General features: G+C 35.5%; 1 protein-coding gene, 1 non-coding gene and 1 pseudogene across 2 annotated transcripts; all 3 read right to left on the reverse strand.

The window, feature by feature from the left end:
* Positions 1-1,975: 1,975 nt before the first annotated feature.
* Positions 1,976-8,752, reverse strand: LOC130734628 (uncharacterized). The gene is given in 10 exon segments (XM_057587138.1): positions 1,976-2,962; positions 5,124-5,251; positions 5,335-5,394; positions 6,284-6,340; positions 7,283-7,327; positions 7,636-7,717; positions 7,824-7,864; positions 8,396-8,440; positions 8,551-8,599; positions 8,601-8,752. Coding segments are annotated over 10 exon segments (651 nt in total). The 5' UTR covers positions 8,669-8,752; the 3' UTR covers positions 1,976-2,886.
* Positions 3,506-3,577, reverse strand: TRNAG-UCC (transfer RNA glycine (anticodon UCC)). Its single transcript has one exon. It is a non-coding gene; the product is annotated as a tRNA-Gly (tRNA).
* Positions 8,753-10,372: 1,620 nt separating the features above from the next.
* LOC130734615 (14-3-3-like protein A) lies at positions 10,373-13,286 on the reverse strand (annotated as a pseudogene).
* Between the last annotated feature and the right edge of the window lie 753 nt (positions 13,287-14,039).

Here is a 14,039-nt window from a genome sequence, read left to right on the forward strand (position 1 = left end):
TATACAAATCTCCTTTGTACTGTATTCATTTTATTAGTTGTCTCATATCTCTCTTTTCAAATTGTGGACAAAATGGAGAAAACTATGAGACTTTCTTCAGGGGTGAACCAAGGTTACTAATAGGGACTATCTTGTTAATTGGGAGACTTTTCACAAACCTAAAGAGATAGGGAGATTTTGGGCCTTGGTACTCCAGTTATGATCTTTTATAAGATGTCAGGCCTGACAAAGCTGAATGCTCTTTCCCCTAATGACCGTATAAGGTGTTCCTCGCAGTCTAGACTAGCATGCATTTATTTCAGCACTGCTCAGCTACTCGAAAGTTATGGTGTTATTTTTACTCTTTAGTGCTCAGTGAACTCTGTCCAGCAATAGGATAAATTTTTCGAATGTGAATTTAGAGATTTTGGTAGAACTAGGCAGTGCAAGGCCCTTTTATTTAGTTATTTGGTATATATGGTTTAAGAGAAATGCTCGAACATTCAAGGATAATTTCCTGCATTGGTGTTCTTTTTTTTAGTTAAGGAAGTGGCTTTCTTAGCTTCTTTGCAGTAGTCAGCAAATGGTGCCTACATGTGTCTTTGATGGATATGCAAATAAATCTGTGAGCTCTACTAAGATGAAGAATTTCTTTAAAAGTTTGTACTTTGTACAAGTATATCTTAGCCTAACTTTGAAATCTTTCTCTTCTTTAACAAAACTACTTTTCTCCATACAGTTAAACATGAAATAATCTCTTACGGGTTTTCAATGAAGCTGTTTCCCGCAGGATCATCAACAATAAATGTGAAGGATGATTCTCCTGTTGCACAAGCTCGCAATTTCACCAAGAATTGATCGAGTGCTTCAGCTGTCTCTGGAGCCACTTTCTAGAGGGTAGAAAGCTTAACATTAAATCATGAAAAATAGAAACTTGAATCAAACAGTAATAAAGGGAAGAAACAAATCGTACTCTGCGTTCTTCTTGAAGGGCCTGAAGTCCATCAGCAGCTCGCGTTAGTACCCCCTCCACCTATAATTACAACAAAATAATATTGTCAAATCATATGAACACAACCTTCAACTAATCATGAATTAACAAGAATCTTAAACAAGAAAATACCCAAGGTTAGAGCTCTAATTCTTACTAACAAAAAATCAATAAATAGAAGGATAATGTATTATCATTTTACTTGAACTACTGCTTTGATCAAACAAAAAGGTCATGTTGACATGTTTATTCATCAGATGATTTAGCATAAATAGAGTAACTTCAAGTCTTCAACCAAAATCAACTATTCAATCGTCTGATATACATGAGAAAAAGGCCAATGTCGAGATTATCACTGACTTATGAAAAGACGGACAAGCTTGACAAAAAGAACAAGCAGAGCCACTGACTGTTAAGTTTTTTTTTTTTGGTCAAAAACTGTTGAGTGTTAAGATCCCACATCGGTTGGAAGTGGCTAAAATGGTTCTTAAAAAGGATTCGAAAATCCTCACCTTACAAGCTAGCTTTAAAGGTTGAGTTAGACTAGACCAGACCCAAATTTTAAGATGGTATCACAACATATCCTAGATCTAATATTAGATCCAAAATTCTGCCTTAAATGCAGACCCTAGCCGCTTATATTTGCGACCACCCCCTGAAGTTCCACCTTCATTGCAAGCTTAGCCGCCTTCATTGCGGCCACCCTAAGCTATCTTAATTGCATCCATCATTTTTACAAACTACATACTCCAGATGTTCAATTGTAGGTGTTAGGGGGTGTGTTAAGATCTCACATCAGCTAGAAATATGGCCATAATAGTCCTTATAAAGGCTTTGGCAATCCTCACCATACAAGCTAGCTCAGCCATGGCTAAATTTTTAGCCCCGTCAATGAAAAGAGAGGGAAAAGAACAAGTAAATTAAAATTTGTATCAGAAGTACCGCTGACAGACTACCACGTTGAGCCTCTGGTGGTATCTCAAATTCCAATTCAGGTATCTACACAATCAAACATATAAGCAAGGTAGCCTTTAAGTAAACTTATGATAGAGCCAAATATTTAAAATCACTTTAAATCAACATCGATTAAACATATAAATTTTAAACCTAGCTTCATGCATAATACTAAATCTAAGGTGGTATTGTATGGTTAGGCTGACAATACATAGTACACCAAGATTTTGTTTATACATATCACAATAGAAGATGCATACAGCAGGACTAGAATTAAAGAAAAACCACAAGACAATAGAGTACCAGAGGATATGTAGAAGTTCTTCTACCCCAAAAGAAAATAAATAAATAACAAGAAGCAGGAAAATAACTCAGCATAAGACTAGCAAGTAGCAACCGGAAAGAAGAAAACATTAAAGCAAAGCAAAATTAACACACAAATATCAAGACTATTATACTTCGATAATGCAACTATTCTTCCTCTCTTACAGTTACAAGTAATTATGGGTCAATTAACTCCACTCTTTAAACACCAAAAAGAAGGTGTATTAGGACCAATAGTATACTTGCATTTAGTAGCATCAGCAACAACAACCATGTCATATCCTACTATATGGGATCAAATAAACGGATGTAAGCATGCTCTATCAAAAACCAAATTTTCAGTAAAGCCATCTATAGCAAGGTAAAACAAACTTTCAACTAGATCTAGAAAATAAATCATGCTTATAAATTCCTAAAGTAGTAATGGCCCAAAATTCAGTCATAGTGGACTTAGATTACACAGCATTTGAGAAAGCAAAAAGAAAAAAAAAAGGAAAAAAGAAACAAAACCCATGCTTCACTTTTAAGGTAAGCTCTCGATTAAAAGTAGCGAGTCACAACAATTTCTGACACCACGAAATATAGGAAGTTGAACGCAAGCCCTGTTCGAAAGAGAAGCTCCAGGCAAGAAAGAACATCTAAGTTGGCTTCCGCATGTTACGTCCAGCACGAATAACTTCATCCACCAATAGCAACTGGGATGCTATAACAGGCCTGTAGTATTGCATGGACAGTAAAAGAGATAAGATTACATGATTGCAACACAAATCAATGTACATGAAAATTATTGTTTTGATGCAAATAAATGTGGAATTTTCAAATAAAGTTTTCAAATTAACTAGCTGTAATAATATCATAAAAATTAGTAACGAAACTTGATGCAGGAGAACACGGATATGGGAAGCAGATTTGAAGTGTACAGTCAAGTTTCAACCATACCCAGAGTGAATCCCTCTAATTAGATTTCCTCTCTTCATAGCTAAACCCATTCTAGTATTAACGAACTCCTTTAACAACCTCTATTCTACTCTAAGAGTCCCTAATTAATTTTCCCTTCTCTTATATCCCAATAATATCACCCCCTCAAACTCAACCTGATAAAACTATACATTCTTCACAGTGATTGTAAACAAATTCCTGTCCTCAAGGATCCCACTGTGGATAGCACAAAGGGTGAATAACCAAGTCAACAAGTGCATCCCTTTTTTTCAGTTGAATGGTGCATCTTGTTTTTGGAAAAAAAAATGATAACAAGATTGTGTTTGCCGGGAGTCGAACCCGGAACTATTGCTTGGAAAGCAATTATCCTAACCGTTGGACTACAAACGCAATTGTAATGGTTCATCTTGAAACTGGGGTTACCTTGACCTCCTCCCTTTTGTTTGTAAAGTTGAGCTTGGCCCAATCTGAAAAAATAATTATAGGTCTTATCACTGTATTTGCGACCCATACAATTAAGGGCTAAACGATGAGAACTTGGAACCAGACCCTACCAATTCTGCCCCTTTGTCCTTCTTCCCAACTGATAAGGCCAAGAACAAGAAAAGGATAAACTGAATGAAAGAATCTTTTTTGAACTGTCCCTCACTGTTTCCAGAACAGGAAGAACAGAGGATGAAATGCATAGAAGATAGAACCCCTGGATTTTAGAGAGATTGAGCCCTCTCCCTACTCACTACTAATTTCCTAACTTTTCCCTCTTCCTCTGGATAACAACCCAGTTAGTTACAAACTTACAACTGACATTGTTAAAACTAAAAATTAACTTCCCTAACCTCCACAAAATTCATTTCTTTTTCATCTAGTGGTTCCAGTTCTGATTTTGGATCCTTCTTTGCAAAAGCTATCTATGTAATTGCTTCTCTCACCGGTTCCATCTTTAACAACCTCTAACTACTCTAACAGTCCCAAATTAAGATTCCCTTCTCTTATATCTTAACATAATCTTGTACCTATATACAAATTATAAGTACAAGACTGCTGCACCAACAATTACAGATTCCAGTCTAAACTGACTTATAAAATGCAGTATGTAAATATTTGGAGGGCACAAAAGAAATATAGATTCCTTTCTAACGAAGTGGTCTGACTATGGGTGTTTTTCTCTTTAGAAGGGTATGTCACTCCTATACAAATCTCCTTTGTACTGTATTCATTTTATTAGTTGTCTCATATCTCTCTTTTCAAATTGTGGACAAAATGGAGAAAACTATGAGACTTTCTTCAGGGGTGAACCAAGGTTACCAATAGGGACTATCTTGTTAATTGGGAGACTTTTCACAAACCTAAAGAGATAGGGAGGTTTTGGGCCTTGGTACTCCAGTTATGATCTTTTACAAGATGTCAGGCCTGACAAAGCTGAATGCTCTTTCCCTTAATGACCGTATAAGGTGTTCCTCGCAGTCTAGACTAGCATGCATTTATTTCAGCAATGCTCAGCTCCTCGAAAGTTATGGTGTTATTTTTACTCTTTAGTGCTCAGTGAACTCTGTCCAGCAATAGGATAAATTTTTCGAATGTGAATTTAGAGATTTTGGTAGAACTCGGCTGTGCAAGGCCCTTTTATTTAGTTATTTGGTAATTGGTATATATGGTTTAAGAGAAATGCTCGAACATTCAAGGATAATTTCCTGCATTGGTGTTCTTTTTTTTAGTTAAGGAAGTGGCTTTCTTAGCTTCTTTGCAGTAGTCAGCTAATGGTGCCTACATGTGTCTTTGATGGATATGCAAATAAATATGTGAGCTCAACTAAGATGAAGAATTTCTTTAAAAGTTTGTACTTTGTACAAGTATATCTTAGCCTAACTTTGAAATCTTTCTCTTCTTTAACAAAACTACTTTTCTCCATACAGTTAAACATGAAATAATCTCTTACGGGTTTTCAATGAAGCTGTTTCCCGCAGGATCATCAACAATAAATGTGAAGGATGATTCTCCTGCTGCACAAGCTCGCAATTTCACCAAGAATTGATCGAGTGCTTCAGCTGTCTCTGGAGCCACTTTCTAGAGGGTAGAAAGCATAACATTAAATCATGAAAAACAGAAACTTGAATCAAACAGTAATAAAGGGAAGAAACAAATCGTACTCTGCGTTCTTCTTGAAGGGCCTGAAGTCCATCAGCAGCTCGCGTTAGTACCCCCTCCACCTATAATTACAACAAAATAATATTGTCAAATCATATGAACACAACCTTCAACTAATCATGAATTAAGAATCTTAAACAAGAAAATACCCAAGGTTAGAGCTCTAATTCTTACTAACAAAAAATCAATAAATAGAAGGATAATGTATTATCATTTTACTTGAACTACTGCTTTGATCAAACAAAAAGGTCATGTTGACATGTTTATTCATCAGATGATTTAGCATAAATGGAGTAACTTCAACCAAAATCAACTATTCAATTGTCTGATATACATGAGAAAAAGGCCAATGTCGAGATTATCACTGACTTATGAAAAGACGGACAAGCTTGACAAAAAGAACAAGCAGAGCCACTGACTGTTAAGTGTTTTTTTTTTGGTCAAAAACTGTTGAGTGTTAAGATCCCACATCGGTTGGAAGTGGCTAAAATGGTTCTTAAAAAGGATTCGAAAATCCTCACCTTACAAGCTAGCTTTAAAGGTTGAGTTAGACTAGACCAGACCCAAATTTTAAGATGGTATCACAACATATCCTAGATCTAATATTAGATCCAAAATTCTGCCTTAAATGCAGACCCTAGCCGCTTATATTTGCGACCACCCCCTGAAGTTCCACCTTCATTGCAAGCTTAGCCGCCTTCATTGCGGCCACCCTAAGCTGCCTTCATTGCATCCATCATTTTTACAAACTACATACTCCAGATGTTCAATTGTAGGTGTTAGGGGGTGTGTTAAGATCTCACATCAGCTAGAAATATGGCCATAATAGTCCTTATAAAGGCTTTGGCAATCCACACCATACAAGCTAGCTCAGCCATGGCTAAATTTTTAGCCTTGTCAATGAAAAGAGAGGGAAAAGAACAAGTAAATTAAAATTTGTATCAGAAGTACCGTTGACAGACTACCACGTTGAGCCTCTGGTGGTATCTCAAATTCCAATTCAGGTATCTGCACAATCAAACATATAAGCAAGGTAGCCTTTAAGTAAACTTATGATAGAGCCAAATATTTATAATCACTTTAAATCAACATCGATTAAACATATAAATTTTAAACCTAGCTTCATGCATAATACTAAATCTAAGGTGGTATTGTATGGTTAGGCTGACAATACATAGTACACCAAGATTTTGTTTATACATATCACAATAGAAGATGCATACAGCAGGACTAGAATTAAAGAAAAACCACAAGACAATAGAGTACCAGAGGATATGTAGAAGTTCTTCTACCCCAAAAGAAAATAAATAAATAACAAGAAGCAGGAAAATAACTCAGCATAAGACTAGCAAGTAGCAACCGGAAAGAAGAAAACATTAAAGGAAAGCAAAATTAACACACAAATATCAAGACTATTATACTTCGATAATGCAACTATTCTTCCTCTCTTACAGTTACAGGTAATTATGGGTCAATTAACTCCAGTCTTTAAACACCAAACAGAAGGTGTATTAGGACCAATAGTATACTTGCATTTAGTAGCATCAGCAACAACAACCATGTCAAATCCTACTATATGGGATCAAATAAACGGATGTAAGCATGCCCTATCAAAAACCAAATTTTCAGTAAAGCCATCTATAGCAAGGTATTCTTTTTAATTGTTTCTTCCATCTTTTTAAGGGATTCCTCTACTTCTTTTAACAAGATTATTTCCATTTTCTCAACAAACTCTAATGGAGATGTGTGTGTGTGGCAACGAAATAAAAAGAGAGATGCCCCAACTCAACTAAGATAGCATAGTACTACCCTCAAAAGGGACAAAAATCAGTGTCAATGAACCAAAGGATTTTCATTCACCTGATGATCATTACACTGTAAAGGAAAAACAGTGAAAGCTAGTAAGTTTAAAATATGTACAGAGATTAAATAAAGGGCCAGCTCATGTACCTTAATGGTCGCAGATTCTGATTTTACCACTTGCCGGTTGAGCATCTGCATTCAATAAAGTTATCAAGGAGGTACTCTTACCAACAAACTAGAAGAATTAAAATCCATATTTCCCTAGTTTATATGACAAATAGACATATTATTTGCTTTCCTGAAATTCCTACTAACTTCCAAATATCCCTACCACTGCTGCTTTGATTAAGTCTACCATAATCATATTTTTCCAAGCCTTGTATGTCATGTTACTTTAAACACTTTTATATCATTGACCATTTGGGACAGATGTCTGGCTAAATATGGATAAAATTTAAAATACAGACAAATCAGGGCAGTGAAATTCAAATCAACACAACCTTCTGTTTGCCTGATGGGATCTCCAAAGAGTAACAACAACCACACGGTTGAATTTCGCCAGCAAACTGAACTTCATTGTTCCTAAAGGATCAACAAAAAATATAATATAAATATTAGCTTCCAAGGAAGATCAATGAAAGCGATTACATTCAATGCAAAGAGATCGCATAGACCAACATCAGCTTACCTCTCACCACAATGAGGACAATCGAAAGCCGACAACAAAATCTGCACAACAGGAAAATGTCGCAATGGATTACATTCCAAGGAAAACTAATGGACATATATAAGAAAAGAAATAGCCGATAATAAGAATAAAAATATGTAACGAGATCCATCATCTACCTTGCAATTGATGATCCTAATTCATTTAATCAAGTGACACAAAAAATAATTTACGACAACAAAACCATTTCCCACTAGTTGAAATCAGCTACATGGGTCAAACGACATCATAATATCCTGTTGTGAATCATGGCAAATGACAAATCATAGTGTTTCTTGGTCTCAACAAGTCTCTATAACAGTATGACTACCTTCCATGTGATCCAATCTCTTTAATTAGCTTCTGCAAGACTAAGGCTAAAAGTGTTGTGTACACATGTCTAAACCACCTAAGTAGAGATTCTACCAAGTTTTCCAATAGATGTTACCACAACTTTCTCTCTTATATATCCATTCCTATCCTATCCTATCCCACATAAACAAATAATTTAGAATGAAAAGGAGCAATAAACAAGGCTTCACGTAGGTATATACCTTTCTGAAATTTGGAATTATAGTCAATAGAAGTCTTGTAGTCCCCTGAGAGATAATAACATTAACAAAGGATACATACATGTTAGAGAGAAAATTGAGAAATTAACAGAGTTAGTTAGTTTGTTGAATAACAATGCGCGCGCATGAGAGATTACATTTTGATGACAACGCATGCAGAGGCTTTCGAGTTGGTAAAGAGGGGCCACCGTCTTCAGCAGAAACGGATTCAACCACTGATCCAACATCCACAATCTGCTCTTTGTTTCCTTCCATTTCAATTTGCGTTTACTTCTTCAACACCAAAAGCCAACACAAACGGTGACGAAGATGAAGAAGAAGGAGGAAGAGTTTTGTATTCGAAGGCGCTAGAAAAGACCAGGGTAGGGTATAACCGTTTATTCGGGTGGGTCTCTTATTCGACCCGATACAGCGGTTTGGTTCGGGTCGTATCAGAGCCCAAAATCAACAATACGGCTTACCAATAATTACGAATATTTTCATAAATATTAATAAGTTTTTATAATTTATTCAAAATTATAAGTTTTTTACAAGAGGAGAATTAACAAATTAAAAATCAAAACTAGCTAACAGCATCGAGATACAAAGATGCGTAAACCGACGAAGGGGTCGCCTCCACCTTTGAGCTCCTGGTAAATTAGTCTGACGCGCTGAAGTTTTAATAAAATAAAATAAATTTATTAAAATTCTCTATGGTAAAAAAATATTTATTAGTAATTTCATAAAAGGGAAAAATTGTAATAACATGTTAAGCTTATCTTCATTTCCACATTTTTTCTAGAGATTAATTTCTATGCACCGACGGTGTAAAAAATTTTACACCATCATTCAATCACAACCTTCCATTTTCTATTTTAGATATTATTAAATTCAAAATTAATTGTGAGCTAACAAAATGAAGGATGTGATTGAATGATGATGTAAAACTTATTTATACCGTCAGTGCATAGAAATTAATCTCTTTTTTCTCTCAATACGAACGACCTACAAATTATTTCATTTTCATTTTATATTCCTTCCTCATACATTCATTCATCTTATTATCAATCCTACCTCCAAATAAATCATTAGTTCAGTATTGTGTATTATTTCAATGGATGAACCATTACCCATTCAACCATCAAAGATATAACCTCATTATTTTTCACCAAGTTTGGTGATGGTAGTGGCGAGTGGCAACGTCAACGACAATGGTGGTGGAGGTTTGTGTTGACAATGGTGATGGTAGTGGTGACGATATATTTTTTCTCAGTTTTTAAAACTACTTTCCAAAAATAAAAATGAAAATACCAAATGTTTTTTCAATCTAAATAATATAGTCATGTAGCAAAAAAACATCAATGACGTGTTGTGTGAATGTGTGTTTAGAAGTTAGAACAATGGTCGCACACAATCCTAAACATGTTATGTCAAACAGATTAGATGCCACCAACAATCCAAACACGCTATAAGGTGAGCTTTTAAGTAGAATCGCTTCTAGACAAAAACGAGCATCCAAACCCATGGAATATGTCCACAATTTAGTGCGTGTTTGGTTCCACATTCGGGAGTCCAAGAATCAACTCTCGGTGACTATGCTCACTTTTAGGGGCTTATATAGATTTTGACTATCGGCTTAGGGGAAATCTTCCCTGAAACCTTTCAAATATAACATTGTTCTCACTTCTCAGTCAAAATAACAGTGTTTGTTTAATGTCAAAAAACCGTTCAAAAAAATGTCAAAAAACAAAACCGTGTAAATTGTCAAAACTGTTTCAATTCTGTTAAATTAGTTCTTAAATGATAATACTGATTCAGTTTTGGAAAACTAGTTCAGTTTTTTTCTGGTACATAAAGTAAACTGAGTTTACCAACCAGTAACCACAAAATTTAGGAGTCACATTACACCTTTAGAAAGAAATAATCTTATTGGCCTCAGTAGTGCTCCTTAAGTTATTCAGAAAGGTATGCAAAAAGGACTTCACAACAACACTAAGCATTCATAAACAGCCAACAATAAAAAAATTATAAATCACTAAACCACCAAGCATATTCTTCTCATCAATAAAACACATAAATGGTCCATTAAAACATTGTAATCCCAAGGGCAAACTGCACTTGAAATCATGAAATCCACAACTAAAATCCTACTATGGAACCCAACATGGAATCTATATTAAGGGTAATACACATGCCGCCAACTACCACATTATTGCTCCCCATCGCCTGATTGTGGCTTAGATGTTTCCTTGATCTCATCTCCAGCATCATCCTGAAATATTAAGAGGCAGTTCAATCAAAATTTCAGAAAAACAAATACTATCTCGAAGCAATGAGAACTAACAGAATATTGGGAAAAGAAGACAAGTCCTAGTCCTATATTACTCTAACATCTAAAAGCTACTATCATCGGACGTAGAAAGCATAGGCAAGTAATGGATTCTTCACAAAAATATATGCTCAATGTTTGTCATTGTTTAGGCAAGTATGAGGATAAAATTTAATTTGTCCCACTAAGCTCAAAAACTAATACCTAGACTACTGCATTGCAACAACAAAGACAAAAATGACGATCCAGACATAAGGATACTCAGACAACTTACGGTTTTTACAACCAAACAAGTTTTATCTCAAACTTTCTTCGAAGGGACAAGCATTACTATTACTAAAAAAAGGGGGTTTATACTTTCTCCTCATGAAAGAACTCAATTTTGTTCAGCCATCAAGGTTCGTCAACAATGTTAAAGAAGAGATATTTAGTATATGTGTACACAACATGCGAGGGAAGGTAGAGAGAGATACCGTAATGTCGGATGTCCACAAAGTCAGATTATCTCGGAGAAGCTGCATGATCAATGTACTGTCCTTGTATGACTCTTCACCCAATGTGTCAAGCTCAGAAATCGCCTCATCAAATGCCTGCCACAGTAAAGCATTTTTCATAGGTTACTAAACAGAAGAGAACACATAGATGAAATAAACAAATAAACCATCACGGAGCTTTTAGATCCATCATTACATGAAGTACCAAATGCTAAGTAAAGTACAGAATACATTAGTCATGTCAAATAATGAAATAGTAATATGATTTAAGGAATGAACGGGATTGAAATCAGTTACACTGTACTAAGTTCAATCTCTTAAAGAAGAATTAAATTCTAAAATTCTCCTGAACAAAATTAATAAAATTATATAACTTCAATTCATATAATAGATTAGGCTGCAAAGTCCAGCGTATATTTATTGGGACTCCATAAGAAATTTCCAATAGTTCTGTTCAAAAACAAACTTTTCGATGCAAGTGGATGGACACAACAGATTCCCACTATGGTCTACGGTCCATACTCAGCCACACATAAAGATAATTTCTTCCTCGATGATCAATTAAGATACAGCAGCCAGGAATTAAAAAAAAGCCTTCATATCAGATAGCAAGTAAAGATACCTGCTTCGCAAGATTACAAGCACGATCTGGCGAGTTAAGGATTTCATAGTAGAACACAGAAAAGTTGAGTGCAAGACCGAGCCTAATCGGGTGGGTGGGGGCAAGTTCAGCAAGAGCAATATCCTGGATCAATTAACCACAAATTGAGTTTAGCGTGTGTAGCGAAAGTAACCACTACTTATACAAGCATCTATCTATGGATGAATGTAGGATGTATATACAGCTATAGAATATATGTATACCTGAGCTGATTTGTAAGCTAACAAAGTACTTTCTGCAGCTTCTTATCTCCCTGCCCCAGTCTTGAACTCAGCAAGGTACCTGTGGTAGTCACCTTTCATTTTAAGGTAAAACACCTTAGACTCAGGGGCCGCAGCAGATGGTATGAGATTGGACTCAAGGAGATTCAAAATTCCATCACAGATCTTGCTGAGCTCAGCCTCAATCTTTCCCCTGTACTCCTTGATAACAGAGACATGGTCCTCATTCCCTCTGCTCTCCTCCTTCTGCTCAATGGAGGAGATGATCCTCCAGGAAGCCCTCCTCGCCCCAATCACATTCTTGTACGCCACAGAGTAAGTTCCTCTCCTCCACCGTCAACTCCTCAGCGTCCACCGACTTGGCAACCTTCTCCATGAACTCCACCATCTCCTCATACCGCTCTGCCTGCTCCGCCAACTTGGCCAGGTAAACATTCTCCTCACGGGGAGACGAAGAATCTGCAGCCGCCATTTTTTTCGCCGAAATTCAACACTAAATCCTGCAAAATATAAAATTCACAGCAACAAAAAGTGAGATTCATTCCCTAATAATGTTGCAACTCGCGAAACTCAACAAATTCATAATCTCCAGATCCATTACTCGAATTTTCCATGGAAACAAAAACAAGTAAGGGATTCGATAGCGCAGAGAAATTAAGCCAAATCAAGCCAGCAAAACGAAAAAAGTGAGATTCATTGCCTAGTAATCCTGCAAACTCTAGAATTCACAAAACAAACACAAAAAACAAAAAGTCGAATTCAATTCAATGATTCATAGCCTAGTTTTCAAATTTCAAATTCTGGAGATCGGTTTCTGGAGTTTTTCCGGCAAACAAACAAGTTTAGAATTCGATAGCGATAGCGAAATCAATAAAGCGATACACATGAATCCAGTGGATGAAACGAGAATCACAAAATAAGATTGCATGACGAGTGAAAAAATTGAAGCGAGTAGCGAAAACAAAAACCTAGAGTGGAATATTCAGATCTGCAAGAGAGAGAGGAACAAATGTAGCGTAATCGAAACCCTAAAAAGAGATGAAACTCTGAAACTGAAACTGTGATGATGATGAAGAGAGAGAAGAGGAACGAACCTGTGAAGAGAGAGAAGTAACGCAAACAAACAGAGGAAGTGAGGAAGGAAGAGCGTTTAAATAGGAGGAGGAGGAGAGAGAGAATGGTAAGCCAATCAGAAAGAGACGCGTGGAAGGTGAAGGAGATTCCGTGTTGGCGTTGACTATAGAATTGAGTTTGCGTTGATCGTGATCGTGGGGCCCTCGCCTCAATCTTATACCAAAAAAAAGGGGAAGAGTTTCTATTTCATTTGGAAAAAAAAATTATGTTTCTTTCACTATAAAATTATATAAATAAAATAAAATCATAAATTGTTTTTTCGAAAGTTAATAAAATCATAAAATTGGGTGTACACTTTATTCTGTTTAATACATTTCTCATTATCAATATCATATTTTATATATTTTTTTTTGTTACAAAAAAAAATTATATTTTATCATTATCTTATCAACTTCAAACATACATATGATAAGAGTCTATCATGTTTATATCTTATCTTACTCTTATCCAACTCTTTATCTTATTATGCTCTTATCTTATAATGTCTATCAAATGACCTCATAATACCAACTAGATTATGAAATGTCTTTTGCAATTGCTTTCCTTTGGTGATTGATTTTATACGATACAAAAAGTAATCAACACAAAAAATAAAAAATATAACATATTAGATAATATTTTCCATGAAAACAAAATTATTTGTATCAAATCCAATGAGCGTCGGTCGTAGTAGTAAAAAGTAATTTTAACCTTTAAGTTGAGAGTTCAATTCGAGCCGCATTTTTTAGGAGTTATTTGACCTTTACCACACCCGAATTTAAATTGCAATTTAAGAAAAAAAAAAGTTCATCAGTTGCTTTAAAAATTC

The sequence above is a fragment of the Lotus japonicus genome, chromosome 1 (genome assembly GCF_012489685.1).
Source record: "Lotus japonicus ecotype B-129 chromosome 1, LjGifu_v1.2".
Taxonomy (NCBI): Eukaryota; Viridiplantae; Streptophyta; class Magnoliopsida; order Fabales; family Fabaceae; genus Lotus; species Lotus japonicus.